The 14,359-nt window shown below is 43.8% G+C and overlaps 1 protein-coding gene and 1 long non-coding RNA gene across 2 annotated transcripts in view; both read left to right on the top strand.

The window, feature by feature from the left end:
* Positions 1–99: 99 nt before the first annotated feature.
* LOC309379958 lies at positions 100–4,592 on the top strand. Its single transcript, XR_014172694.1, has 2 exons — positions 100–308; positions 3,846–4,592. It is a non-coding gene; the product is annotated as an uncharacterized lncRNA (long non-coding RNA).
* A 3,187-nt stretch (positions 4,593–7,779) lies between these two features.
* WDR36 (WD repeat domain 36) overlaps positions 7,780–14,359 on the top strand; it is a 31,955-nt gene continuing 25,375 nt past the window's right edge. The window contains exons 1-6 of the mRNA XM_081930492.1: positions 7,780–8,033; positions 11,390–11,417; positions 11,924–12,024; positions 12,585–12,702; positions 12,805–12,937; positions 13,768–13,822. Coding sequence (XP_081786618.1) covers positions 7,869–8,033; positions 11,390–11,417; positions 11,924–12,024; positions 12,585–12,702; positions 12,805–12,937; positions 13,768–13,822 — 600 coding nt within the window. The 5' untranslated portion in view covers positions 7,780–7,868. The remainder of the gene's footprint in view (positions 8,034–11,389; positions 11,418–11,923; positions 12,025–12,584; positions 12,703–12,804; positions 12,938–13,767; positions 13,823–14,359) is intronic.

Here is a 14,359-nt window from a genome sequence, read left to right as displayed (position 1 = left end):
CCTCTCTTCCAATGCGCGCCGGGAAAGGACCTCTCTTTGCCGTTGTTGGCAGGATCTGCACCCAGGGCGCGGACGGGAGGCGGTGCCGGCTGGCAGCTATGAGCCGTTTCCCTTCTCCCGACAAGGCGTTGCGTCACTAACGTGCCAATTTTTCTCCCTTTTGCTTTCTCTCCTGCCGCTGGAAGCAGCGGGGCGCGATGCTGGCTTGCATCCACAGCTTTACGAAATCGTGCGTCTCCAAGCAGCACCTAGTTCTCTGGAAAGGGACTGTTGCGCTCCTGGAGGGAAACTGCGGAGGCTACTCCGAGGTAAGAACAGGGGACGGGACAGACAGACAGACAGACAGACACACACACACAGACACACACACACACACACACACACACACAGACCGCTTGGGGCAAGCAGGTGTGCAGGGCTGCAGTTTGCGCTCCTTAGCGCGCGGTTCTTCACAGTTTCTCCCTGCTTAGACGGCACTTGGCACCGGACCGGGCTTTGGCTGGAGTTTAAGTTCTGACCCGAGAGGTGCGGGGGCGCAAGGCTTGCGTGGAAGTAACGGTGTGTGATCTAGGAGCCGTGCTTCCTAATCCCAGATGGAAAGGGAATATTTGTGGTGAGGAAGGGAAAAAAAAGAAGCTGTCTCTTTTCAAAGATGCTTGGAGCTGTGCTTGCGTGCGTTAGGGCCGAGCCCGGGCGTAACTGATGCCAATCGTGGAAATAAAGTCATGTGCTAACCCACGTTTGCTCATGCATGATTCGGCGATTGCCTTGGGCAAATGCACTGCGGTGGGGGAGCGTTAAAGCCCTCCAGGGGCAATCACGCAACAGCGACAGACCACTTTTCTAATCTAGTGTGCATAGCTGTCAACTTTTCTCTTTTCTTGCGAGGAATCCTATTCGGAATAAGGGAATTTCCCTTTAAAAAAAGGAAAACGTTGACAGCTATGAGTGTGATTGGTGTTCTATAAGTTCTGCTTTGATCAACTGCTAATTCTTAGATTGCTCTTTTAAAAAATGCAAGTGTGTGTATGCTTGTGATACACTCACGCAAGAGTGCCAGCTTGGCCCTGCGTCCATGGGTGCCATGCAGCGTGCATGGCCCTGGCACCAAAATTTGTGGCTGCCTGGCCCCTTCACATGGGAAATTGTGTGGGTGATCGAGTATCCTGGGCATTGGCACCTATTCACTCACATCATAGTGAATAGGCCTGCCCATATTCAGCAATATAAAGTTACAGTATAGGAAAACTGGTGCTATTAACAGTAATCCTTCTAGTTGGTTAATTGGTTCGGCAACATCCATGCACATGACGGGTGATGCTAATTATTTCCCATGAGAGTTAAATGATAACCAATCAGAGGCAACTTTGTCAATCCCAGCAGGTATATAAGAGGACGACACAGCCTGCCCAAGCCTATTGTTTAGATGCAGCTTGCAAATCTAATACTGTATTGTGTTTTATGGCAACCTGGAGGGCATAATGGCCTGCCCTTTGGGGGAAGTTTCCGCTTTTAAAGTCAAAGGGGGAAGTTTCTGCTTTTAAAGTCAAAAGTGGCTATGTTTGATTTTGGGGACAATTGTCCATTTGCATATACAACTGAGTTTAATAGCAATCTGTTCATTGTTCCCAATCAGTTCTAAAGCACCTACAGCTTGCTAGTCAGTTCTAGGGCACAGCATTGTGGATATGTAGACATTTTACCTCTTTGTGGTGATTAGCACACACTATGTGAAATCACCCATTCCTACCTTTCCTCTTTTGGATGCTTCCTTGGTTTCATTCTTCCTCTCAGATTCTCCCCTGAACATTTTGGTTAGCTGGATGATAGCATGCTCCCAGTACTAAATTATCACCACCCACAACAATTAAGTGGAGAAGTCTGCCCCTTTTTGAATTTCTAGATTGCTGGACTCGGTGCCCTTTGACTCAACACCACTGTTGCATCCGTGTATTGAGACTACACTACTGCACCTTTCTAAATCCAGTAGCATTCCAGAGAAAGCTGCCTTGAAAGTCCTGGCTGACGACATTCTCTCTAGTAACGTAAATTTTACTTCCCAAACCTTCCCCAATGTCATTGGTGCCAACATCCTCCACAAACACTGCTTCCTCTCCAGCATTATCTATCAGGTATGATACCTGCAACCAGTAGCTGTCAGTGGTATCGTGTTGCTCAAGTGGCTTCCTTATGTTGAGCGTCACAGCTGGTTACTGAGAAGGAGGAAGCAGGGAGCTCAATGCAGCATGGGTGTGGCAGCGGGAACATTGGATTGGCTTCACTTCTGCATCCAAACCATGCTGAGCTCTTGGCTGCCTTTCCCTCTTGGTAACTGGCAGTGATGCTCACCGATGGAAAGCCAGGTGAACATTCCTTCTTGCTAACTACAGTACTACTGTTTGCAAACCAGGGTAACATTTTATGCATCTGATGAGGTGTCGTCAAGGAACACCTGGGCACGTTGCCTTGTAAATGCCTAGAAGCCTATTTTGGCATTGTGATATAAATTAATGAATAATGATTATGAAAACTTAGGCCATAATAAAATTGGTAGTCTTTAAAGTGCCACAGGGACACGGGTGGCACTGTGGTCTAAACCACAGATCGGGGCTTCCCGATCGGAAGGTCGGCTGTTCGAATCCCCGCGACGGGGTGAGCTCCCGTTCTTCAGTCCCAGCTCCTGCCAACCTAGCAGTTCAAAAGCACGCCAAGTGCAAGTAGATAAATAAGGTACCAGTCCAGCGGAAAGGTAAACAGCGTTTCCATGCGCTGCTCTGGTTCGCCAGAAGTGGCTTAGTCATGCTGGCCACATGATCCGGAAGCTGTCTGCGGACAAACGCCGGCTCCCTTGGCCAGTAAAGCGAGAAGAGACCGCAAACACGACTGGACTTAATGGTTCAGGGGTACCTTTACCTTTTAAGGTGCCACAAGGGTCATTGTGCTCATCTTAGTAAAAAAGTCATATACAAATTTGACAGCACCTTCCTTCACTTCATTTCCCCTCTTCTTTGTTCAGTGAGTGTACATTAAAGTGTAAAGGACTTGAGATGCCTTTTTTTCTGTATACTGTACTGCATATTAGCCACCAGAAAGAATAGCACAAACCATAGTTGAATAGCCATTAGTTGAAAGAGTTTGTAACATAGAAACTGTGACAAAGTTGATACGGTGGTACCTTTGGTTACGTACTTAATTCGTTCTGGAGGTCCGTTCTTAACCTGAAACTGTTCTTAACCTGAAGCGTCATTTTAACTAATGGGGCCTCCTGCTGCCACTGCGCCGCCGCTGCACGATTTCTGTTCTCATCCTGAAGCAAAGTTCTTAACCCGAGGCAATATTTCTGGGTTAGCGGAGTCTGTAACCTGAAGTGTATGTAACCTGAAGCATATGTAACCCGAGGTACCACTGTATATATAATTTTATATCCAGGGAGAGAAGAATGTGCTGCTTACTCAATGTTTTAGTAAATTAACAATAAACTGACAGGGGGATAATACCAATTAAGGTTTCAAAGAGAACCTGATAGAGCAATCATGTAATTCCAGTACACCATCAATCATTACTGAATCAAAAAGAAATTAGCACTTCCTGGATCCAGTTCTACTTGTTCACTAAGAACTACATTTGTCATTAAAAATGAGTACCGTATTTTTCGCTCTATAACACGCACCCGACCATAACACGCATGTAGTTTTTAGAGGAGGAAAATGTGTAGGCATGCCACCCGTAGGCATTTCCTCCATAACACGCACAGACATTTCCCCTTACTTTCTAGGAGGAAAAAAGTGAGTGTTATGGTGCAAAAAATACGGTAATTAATACTATATGATTTTTTTGCCCAACAGAACAATGGATCTCGGAATGTTGAAGTCAGATTTCGGAACACCACAAAGTGTATCATGCAGAGAAAAGAGAAATGTGGGACTCACACATCCAAGGAACTTGAGGAAATGTGGAACAGCTATATGCGGATTTGAAATGTTAATACAGCACCTTGAGTGAATGAATCAGTACTAAAAACTGCAAGCGTTCAGACTTTATGCATTATAAAGGTTTATTTTTTTAATGCTGTTAATTTATTCTTTGTGAACATTTCAAACTGTGGGGTTTTTTTTTAATAGACAGCATACATTTTACAAGGCTCATATTTGATGGTGTTAATTTATTTTATAGTAATATTTCAAACAATAAATTACTGGCTAGGTTCAAGGTCATTGTATCAATGTGCAAAGCCCTTAAGAACAGCTTGATCACTGAGATCTACTGGAGCAATGCTGTTAATCTACCCATGTGTGAATGAGGTCCAAATGATATCTGTGAGAAATTGAGCATTTACCCCACCTGGAATGCCCTGCTAATAGAAATTTTCCAGGCACCGTTGTCATCCATTTTTCGATGCCTTTTGATAACTTACTGTTACAACAACCAATTCAGTGGGATAACTTTTATGTGAGTGTCCAGCTCCTTATGTTTTTGTTTATTGCTTTTATATTTGCCTTATGTTGTGGTTTTATATTTGCTGTACACTGCTTATATGTTTTCTGTATGAGTCAGAGGTCTATATTTTTATAAATAAAAATGCTTTGATGAAATGTTTTGCAATGTACAGTACACTGAGTTGTGAACAATCTTGTGCAATTTGTGTCAGGGAATAAGGAAACCCATGGAGTCAATCAAACCACTTTGCCTGTATTCACCTTTTTAAAACCAGCTTTTTCCCATTGAAGGCAAAACAAATAAACAAATTTACAGGTTAGTCTTTATGATCAAACAGTGGACATCAGCATGAAACAGTGTGCTTTGAATAGAGCTTCTGCTTAGATGCCTAAATCCAGCACTGAGTTTAGTAGTAGTATTCTCCATGCTAGATGACGGTGCATGTGATCTGTCTTATTACTATTATTGTTAGCTGTTATTCCTGCATTGCAGGGGGTTGGACTAGATGACCCTTGGTATCCCAACTCAACTATTCTTGGACTCTGTTGTTGTTATTACTATTACATTTGTCAATTTCTTTATACCACATCTCAAAACAATTTAACAAGATAAAATGCAATAAATAAAAGCCATTTAATTTTTTTTAAAAAAAATGTAAAACAACGAACAATGCAAAATGAATAAAATGTTCATCCAACAATTTACTAAGGATAAGCCCTACTCACCCCATTAAAAGATGAACATCAGTGTAGGAGGTAACTTAATTACCAAAGTCTCAGTGAAGAAAAAGATTCCAAAGTCAAAGACTGACAATGATGGTGCCAGACACATCCTTCCACAGAGATCGTTCCACAGATGGGCTGAGCACGGGTGAAAAGCCCTGCTGTAATATGGCCACCCTCCACAACTCCTTTAAAGAGGGGCACATGGAGAAAGTCCTCTAGTGAAGCGCAGAGGATGCAGATTGGTTCATATGGGGAGATTCAGTCCTGAGCCATCAGTGGCGTAGCGTGGGTTGTCAGCACCCGGGGCCAGGCAAGTAATTTGCACCCCCTAACCTGTGGATTTGCGCCCCCTAACCCTAACCCCCAGATGTTGCGCCCGGTGCGGCTGGCCCCCCCTGCACCCCCCACGCTACGCCACTGTGAGCCATATAGGGCTTTAAACCAGTAGAGTGGTACCTTGGTTCTCAAACACTTTGGTTATCAAACGCTGAAAACCCTGAAGAAAGTGTTCTGGTTTTCGAATGCTTTTCGGAAGCTGAACATCCGATGCAGCCGTCGGCAATCGTTTCCGGGGCACCTGGACCAATCAGAAGCCGTACCTTGCTTTTCGAACATTTCAGAAGTCAAATGGACTTCTGGAATGGATTAAGTTTGGCGCTTTTGTCTTTGCTATTTATTTTGCGTTTTTGTTTTTGAGGCTTTTTCGGTTAATTTGTTTTTGTGACTGTGTGGAACTCAGCTCAGCTACTGCTTGATTGATTTACAGATAGGTAGCCGTGTTGGTCTGCCATAGTCAAAACAAAAAAAATTCCTTCCAGTAGCACCTTAAAGACCAACTAAGTTAGTTCTTGGTATGAGCTTTCGTGTGTATCTGAAGAAGTGTGCATGCACACGAAAGCTCATACCAAGAACTAACTTAGTTGGTCTTTAAGGTGCTACTGGAAGGAATTTTTTTTGTTTTGCTTGATTGATTGTGTGACTGCGGAAATGGATAAAAGCTCCACCCCCCCCCATCCAAACAATGACTATCATCAGTGCAGGTAAGAATTTTTTTAAAATTTATTTTATCATCCAGCTACACTCCTGGATTTACAGAAGCTGTCCCAGTTTCTGATGTGATCCCAGTATATCCCGCTTTATCCTTAGGACGTCCCTATTTTCATCGGAGAGTATGAGGTCGACAACAAATAAAAGGAATTGCCATGATCTTTTCTATGAACCGCCCTGAGACCTGTTGGTATAGGGCAGTATATAAATTCAATCAATCAATCAATGGCAAGCTCCCCCACAATATTACAACCCCCTTTTCTTAGGGGAAAAGTCACAGAAGTTTAAAACGGCATAAAACCTATTCTATGCTCATAAGTACATATTCTAATGAAAGAGAGAAAACTCATTGGAAAGACTGAATGGTCATTTTCAGGGCCAGATTAAGATTTGATGAGGCCCTAAGCTACTGAAGGTAATGGGGCCCTTTATATGTCCAGCTGTCCTTTGTCAACAACAAATTGCCGCTGGTTTTTTGTGTTGAATATATGCTATATGGTAATTTATGGACCTATAATAGGTATCTAGGGATGCGGGTGGCGCTGTGGGTTAAACCACAGAGCCTAGGACTTGCCGATCAGAAGGTCGGCGGTTTGAATCCCCGCAACGGGGTGAGCTCCCGTTGCTCGGTCCCTGCTCCTGCTAGCCTAGCAGTTTGAAAGCATGTCAAAGTGCAAATAGATAAATAGGTACCACTGTGGCGGGAAGGTAAACGGCGTTTCCATGTGCTGCTCTGGTTCACCAGAAGCGGCTTGGTCATACTGGCCACATGACCCGGAAGCTGTATGCCGGCTCCCTTGGCCAGTAAATCGAGATGAGCGCCGCAACCCCAGAGTCGGCTACGACTGGACCTAATGGTCAGGGGTCCCTTTACCTTTAATAGGTATCTAAAGCCATTTGCTTTAGCCATTTGCTTCCAGGGAGAAGACTCCCTGGAGAAGACCCTGATGTTGGGAAAGATGGAGGGCACAAGGAGAAGGGGACGGCAGAGGACGAGATGGTTGGATAGTGTTTTCGAGGTTACCAGCATGAGTTTGACCAAACTGCGGGAGGCAGTGGAGGACAGAGGTGCCTGGCGTTCTCTGGTCCATGGGATCACGAAGAGTCGGACACGACTAAACGACTAAACAACAACAAAGCCATTTGCACATAACTAAATATGTACATAGGAGCCTACACAACACAAAACACTGTTGCTGCAAGTAGGTTTTATTTTATTTGTTTTTTTATCTTATATTTTGGAAATGTACATCCAGTTTTTCCCCCCTTTAAATTTTTTGGGGGCCCCCAAGAGAGTGGGGCCCTAACCTATAGCTTGTTTAGCTTATGCGTAAATGGCTCCCCCCCTTTTTTCCCTCCTCTTTATTGGAAAAGCCATCGGGACCCAAACGCAACGTGTCTGCCCTGCATCGTTGCCAAGCACTGCCTAGGAAAGCAGGGGATCCCGCTCGCCTCGGGGAGGGAACTAAAGTGCCCAGCGCGTGATGCCAAGCCGAGCCACTTTTGCAAAGGTACACAAGGGCCGGAAGTAGCGGGGACGCCGGGTTTTTTTTCTTCCGCGCCGAGCGTGCGGCACGCGCAGCGAGGAACGTAGTCCGGGGCGGTTGGTGGTCGCGTGCCGGTGGTCGTCCTCCTCCCCCCCCCCCGCAAAGGAAGGCGATGTCGTCGGAGGGCAGCAGCCGCGAGGGGGGCAGCGCTCTGTTCGCGGGCTTCCGCGCGCTCGGCCTCTACTCCAACCACTTGGCGCACGTGGTGCGCTTCCACCGCCGCCACCGGGAGTTCTACCTGGTCACCGCGGTGGGGAAGAGCTTCCACACGTACAACGTGAGTCCCACCCCAAAACACCGGACACGGGGGGTATCTTTCGTGTTTCAACCTGCTTGCTGCGTGAAGAAAGCAGAAAGTGCAGAAATCAGAAAGTGTGGGCAGAAAGTGTGGGGAGAGTGGGGCGGGGTCGGTGGGCATAAATTGAACATGCTTCCCTTAACCCCCCCCCCAAAAAAAACCATTAGTTGAGAGGCTGAAAGAGTTGCAGGTGTTTTGTTTAGGCTGCCCGTGGTTCCCAACGTGGGTTACACGCCCCACAGAGAGGGAAAAATGTGATATTTAAGGGCGGGGAGGGGGTCTGGTGGCAATTCGAGAATGGGTTATTAACAGTGAATAGTGGCCTTTTAGGCTTCACGAGAATAGGAGTTTGCTTTTTGAACAATAGGAATTATATGTCACCAGGTGTATGTGTGCATCAGGGTTTTAGAGATGCTTAGGTGGGGCATGGCCAGAAGGGAAAAAAAGGTTGGGAAACACTGATTAGGCCCAGACAACTGAGTTCAGCCATATGGAAGCTTAAAAAATGAGGAGAGTTTCTTGGGCACCCAGTGAAATGGGTTTTAGAGATGCTTAGGTTGGGCATAGCCCCCCCCCCCAAAGGTTGGGAAACACTGGTTTAGAGTCAAACAACTGAGTTCAATATAAAGGTAAAGGGACCCTTGACCATTAGGTCCAGTCGTGGCCAACTCTGGGATTGCGGCGCTCATCTCGCTTTATTGGCCGAGGGAGCCGGCGTACAGCTTCCAGGTCATTCGGCCATCATGACTAAGCCACTTCTGGTGAACCATAGCAGCGTACGGAAACACCGTTTACCTTCCCGCTGGAGTGGTACCTATTTATCTACTTGCACTTTGATGTGCTTTCGAACTGCTAGGTTGGCAGGAGCTGGGACCGAACAATGGGAGCTCACTCTGTCGCGGGGATTCAAACCACCGACCTTCTGATCTGCAAGCCCTAGGCTCAGTGGTTTAACCCACAGCGCCACCTGCGTCCCTTCGAGTTCAGCTATAAGGGAAGCTTAAAAAATGAGAGTTTCTTTGTCACCCAATGCCGATTTACCTTATGGGGTGTACTGCCACTGAATGTGGCGGTCCTTATCTTCAGTAGCTTCATAAGAGAATTGGAAACTTCCAAGTAAAGCCTCAAATGAGGGAGATTTGTAGGGGAAACCTTTTTTTTTTATAAAAAAAATGCATCATACTTTTCCACTTAAGAAGCTTGAGGTGGCTTCTCACGGTTCTTCCCCCTCCCCGTTTTACCTTCATGACAGGCTACACTAAGCAGCTGTGTGTGACCTAAGGTCACCCAGTGAGCTTCGTGATTCAGTGGGGTGCACACCCAGTGCATTTTGCCTGCTCCAGGCGTGAAAGGATTTTGTTCTACTTGTGGTAGTAGTTCGCTCCAAGCATGGTGTCGTTCAGCTGACAACTTTATGGAAGGTTAGACAAAATCATAAAGGAGAAAAGTGTGAAAGTGGTTATGGCTACACGGAACCTCCATGTTTGGACGCTGCATACCTCTTAATATCCGATACAAAGGACAAACCATAGTGAAAGGCTGTTACATCATGCCATTCTTCATTAGCAACCAGAAATGTACAACAGAAAGAGCACCAAAATTCTGACACGTTTTTTCCACACAAAAGGTGGCAAACAGTCCTTGAAGTGTTCCAAGCTAAACCCCTAGCACATTTATTATATGGGGCTCAGATTTGGACTGGCACTTAGCTTCGTTCTACGGAAGCTGTCCAATCAAAAGTTCTTAAGGCAATTTTTTTCTGTTCCACCCTGTGTCCCAAATGCATCATTGCGCCTAGAGCATGGGTAGGCAAACTAAGGCCTGGGGGCCGGATCCCAGCCCAATCGCCTTCTAAATCTGGCCCGCGGACGGTCCAGGAATCAGCTTTGGTTTTTTTAGAAGAGTAAAATGTGTCCTTTTATTTAAAATGCATCTCTGGGTTATTTGTGGGACATAGGAATTCGTTCATCTCTCCCCCCCCCCCAAAGTATAGTCCGGCCCCCCACAAGGTCTGAGGGACAGTGGACTGGCCCCCTGCAGAAAAAGTTTGCTGACCCCTGGCCTAGAGGCTAATCTTCCATCGGTAGAATAACGGATCTGGAATAGGACACTCAAATCCCCCGTCTAATATCCCTAGTGCTACAAGATTGTCACAAGAGTGCCTGGTCTAAAATTGTCTGTCAAAAACTTCACTCTTGTGGTTTATCACCACAATAGCTACTCACTCACCTTGGGTTTTAGTAAAGCAAACAGTCTAATCTGTCAGTGCCTAATGATATCAAGTGTCAGAACAACTTGGCCACAGTAAGGAAATTTTGCCCATGGTATGACTATTTTCCACCTTCCCATTTCGACTTTCTGGCACCCTATCTGCACAACCTAGCAATTCCAAAAATATAGCCCTCGGCAGTTATTGTGGAACGATTCCAACAGATTCCACATGAAAAACGCTTCTGTCCCTTTGGAGATGGCAGTACTGAATCAGTAGCACTTGCACTTTTTATAAAGACTTGAAGAATGAGATTATCACCTCTCTTTTATTGTTCATTCTGGGTCGCCCAACCACTGCCACAGTGTCCTTTCTCTTGGCAGATCAAGATGAGCAGATGACAGCAAAGGTTGCAAGGTTTTTAGCTGGGGCAATCAAAATAAGGTCCACTCTGTGACTGTTGATTCAGGACCATAATGTGTGTTTTATATAATTGACTTTTCTTTCTGTTCTTTGTATATTGCGTTGTTCTTTTATTGCTATGGCCGATGGCTGACGGAAATAAAGATTAATTCATTCATAGCAACTTGATGAACTTCCAAATTGGCTGTAATTTCTAAATTAAGAGGAAGGAGTGGGAATCGGAACATAAATACATTACTGAGAAAGGAAGCGAGAAATGTGACTTGGATTTTTGTTGCTGCTCAATATAATCCTCATTTTCACATCCTTTACGGAAGGAGTGGGGCTTGTGCTGTTGCATAACATTTGACTTGCAGCTATACAAAATAATTTATTCTATATCACTCAAGATAATCCTCATTTTCACATCCTTTCCAAAATGAATGGGACTGCAGCTGTTGTGTAACATAAAATGTTTTCATATCATGGTGCGTGTAAATCTGAAAAAGTGCAGCTGAATTTCATTAAAGGGGTGTTTTTCCACAGATTTAACAAGGGGCCAGTTCCATTACTATTATAACTTTTCTAACTACAGCAGTTATTTCATGAATAACTATGCCCATCTTTCATGCACATTAGTCTCTTTCTCCAGAAACATTTATAGCTTGTCTAATAATTGTAATACTGAACTATTTTTCTAAAAAATATTATGCTTTTATTGCAGGTGAAGAGACTAGGCTTAGTTGCTGTTAGTAAGTATATTGTTCTATGTATGTGCATTTAATATGTGGTTTAGTTTTGTATGTTTCTTTACAAATTGTAAGTTGCGGTGAATACTGTTTATGTACAAAAATCATTGCTAAAAGTTGTAAAATCCACTACAAAATGGGGTATTTTGTACCCAAGTTTAATTGGACATCTTAACTGACTCTACTTGGGAGTAATAATAATAAATTAAAATTTATTGCCCTTCCACCATGCACTGGAGGAACTTGTGTCCAAGTAATCTTTGTGTTTTAAGTCCTGTTCAAATGAATGTGCCTTCTGGTCATTCTTACTGATGGAGCACACAGTAAATTGTGTGTTTTAGTTCTAAGCATGTGTCAACATTTTGTGTGTGTGTGTGTTTCTAGTAGCAATTGATATTCAGTATACTGCAACGTTGAGGGAAATTATCAATCCATCACAATGTGTCTTCTTTACTGTATGTACTTTAAAATTGACAGAGCTTGCTCTTTTTGTTTTCCTTATCTTTTAGGCAATGCTTTGCCACAGGACATTACCTGTTTGGCAGCCGACAGAATGTTGGTCTTTGCATCTTGTGGCAGTCTTCTCCATGCTTTTGCTCGGAACAAAGAGGTTTGTATAATTATTATGCCAGATATACCAATTTGTATCTGATCCTGAAAGTGTTTAGGCTGCAAACCTGTATCCACAAACCTGGGAGTAGTTCACAGAATTCTATAGAACTTGCTTTTGAGTATACATTTGTATTCAGGATATGGGTGCTGTACTATTAATGTATGGGTGATTTGCTCCTGCATATCTCAAAGGTGGGCTGGAGTTGCTCTGAAACCTTAGTATGATGTTACAGTCAATATCTGGTTTACGTTTGGAAGTGTTTAAAATATTAATTCTAGAAACTGGTACAGCTGGGATGTTGTATGGGTCATATTATGACTTGAATCTAGTTTGGGCTGTATGTTATGCTTGTATTCTGCCTTTCCACCTAATCAATGTCAGGGAACCTGTGCCTTTCCTTTCATCCCTCACTATGGCTGGAACAGATCAGAGTTGAAGTAATAACATCTGGAGGGCCGCAGGCTTCCTATACCTGTGCTAAATAGTGCTGAAGGCACTTCATGTCCAGATATGATTTCATACCTCTAAGGAAATAACTGAGATACTTTGAATTGCAGGTGGTTCACACTTACAAAGGTCACAGAGCAGATGTTCACCTTATACTGCCATTTGGGGATCATTTGATTTCTGTTGATCGTGATAACATTCTCATTATTTGGGATGTACAGTCAGAAGGTAATATTTGACCCTTTTTAAAGTCATAACTATTCAGAGAAATAAATTTTTAAAACATATTTGTAGCATATATGGCAGCTAATGCTCTTCTTTCTCCTACAGAAGAATACTTGCAGATGAATTTTGATAAGACAGTGTTTGCTGTTTCTGCAATTATGCACCCAAGTACCTATTTGAATAAAATTCTTCTTGGTAGTGAACAAGGAAATCTACAGTTGTGGAATGTAAAATCCAAGTAAGAGCATGTCTCTCCCCCCACCCAACTTCCTGACCCAAATTACAAATGTATTAGCCTGGTTATCAGTCATTTACTCCCGTAAAATGTGGAATTAATGCAGAGCGCTGATGGATTGGAGGTGGACAATCTTCCAATGTTGTTTGATTCTAACAGACTAAATTGTAAATATGGCCATAAGTGAAACAATCGCATGCTAGTGGTTCTCAAACTAAAGCTATACTGAAGGACATGTTTAGCAATGAGCCTCTTCAAATAACTGAGAATATTTGAAGTCAGCATGAAATTTGTTTTATGTTTCTACGACAGTAGAAGGGTTACGTAGTTTTGATCTAAAAAATATGGGCCAAAGTCACGAGCACTATTTTCCTTGTTTAGTTTTATTTAAATGAGACTTGCACTATGCACCTATTGGTGACATTGATGAGTATTGTGTAGTAGGGGTGTCTTTGCATAGAGACAATGGCCCTGACAACTGTGAGAAGATGGAACCGCCGTAGCTTTCCTCTCCCTTGTTTCCCAGTGCAGGCTCCAGGGTCTCTACAAGAAAGGAGCTCTTCTGAAGGGAATGCTATGAGGACAGAGGGATCCTGTGGAAGTGGGAATTGGCTAAGATTGGGCAGAGGCACTTCGCATGAGTGGAGTTTCCTGGGGTCTAAGTCTTGGGGTCTAAGACAATGCTAGTAGTATCCCCCCCCCAATAAATAGCACCCCAGAAGTTTTAAGTATTTTTTCTGCAAATGCTGGTTTTGTGTTTAATATCCATTCTGATGTAGTTTTGTTTTGTGGCTTGAAAATTCACTAACCTCTTTTTCTCCCCACTACCCAAGCAAACTTTTATATACATTTCCTGGCTGGGGAGCAGGAGTGACAGTCCTTCAACAGGTAAGCGTGTGAATGTATAGAGGGTTGGATCCAGAGATCAGTCTGCAGAAGGTGGTGAGCAAAAAATGAGCTTCCTGGCACCTCCTCTTCCTGCCGGTCTGCCCTTCTAAAAAGGCTTTTCCTAGGTTTGGGGAACCCTGCTAAATAGTTTGGACTGAGGGGGAAGGTGATGGAAAATCAAGTGAAAACACCTTCTGTGAGTGGCAGCTCCAATTACCTTCTGCAGGTTTATCTCTGGTTTCAACCCAGCGACAATTACATACTGTTCCTTGATAGTTATTTTCAGATTGCTTTATTAATGTTCTCTGCTAGATCAAATAGGTATAGCCCACAATGCTAAGCCTGTCCCTTAATTTCTAGTTCATATTAGCAGATCTACTACTACTATTGCAGGATTCTGAATGACAGACTGTAGTAAGCAAAGTCAATGTACATGTCAGTACTCTTGAAAACACTGTATATTTGGCCTGTAGTATATTGCTAGTGGCGTTGCAAAAATAAAATAGATGTAGGGGATTTTTCTTTAAATAAATGAAC

This window comes from Podarcis melisellensis (genome assembly GCF_964234715.1).
Source record: "Podarcis melisellensis genome assembly, chromosome: 11".
Taxonomy (NCBI): domain Eukaryota; kingdom Metazoa; phylum Chordata; class Lepidosauria; order Squamata; family Lacertidae; genus Podarcis; species Podarcis melisellensis.
This window is presented reverse-complemented; position numbering and strand designations above follow the sequence as displayed.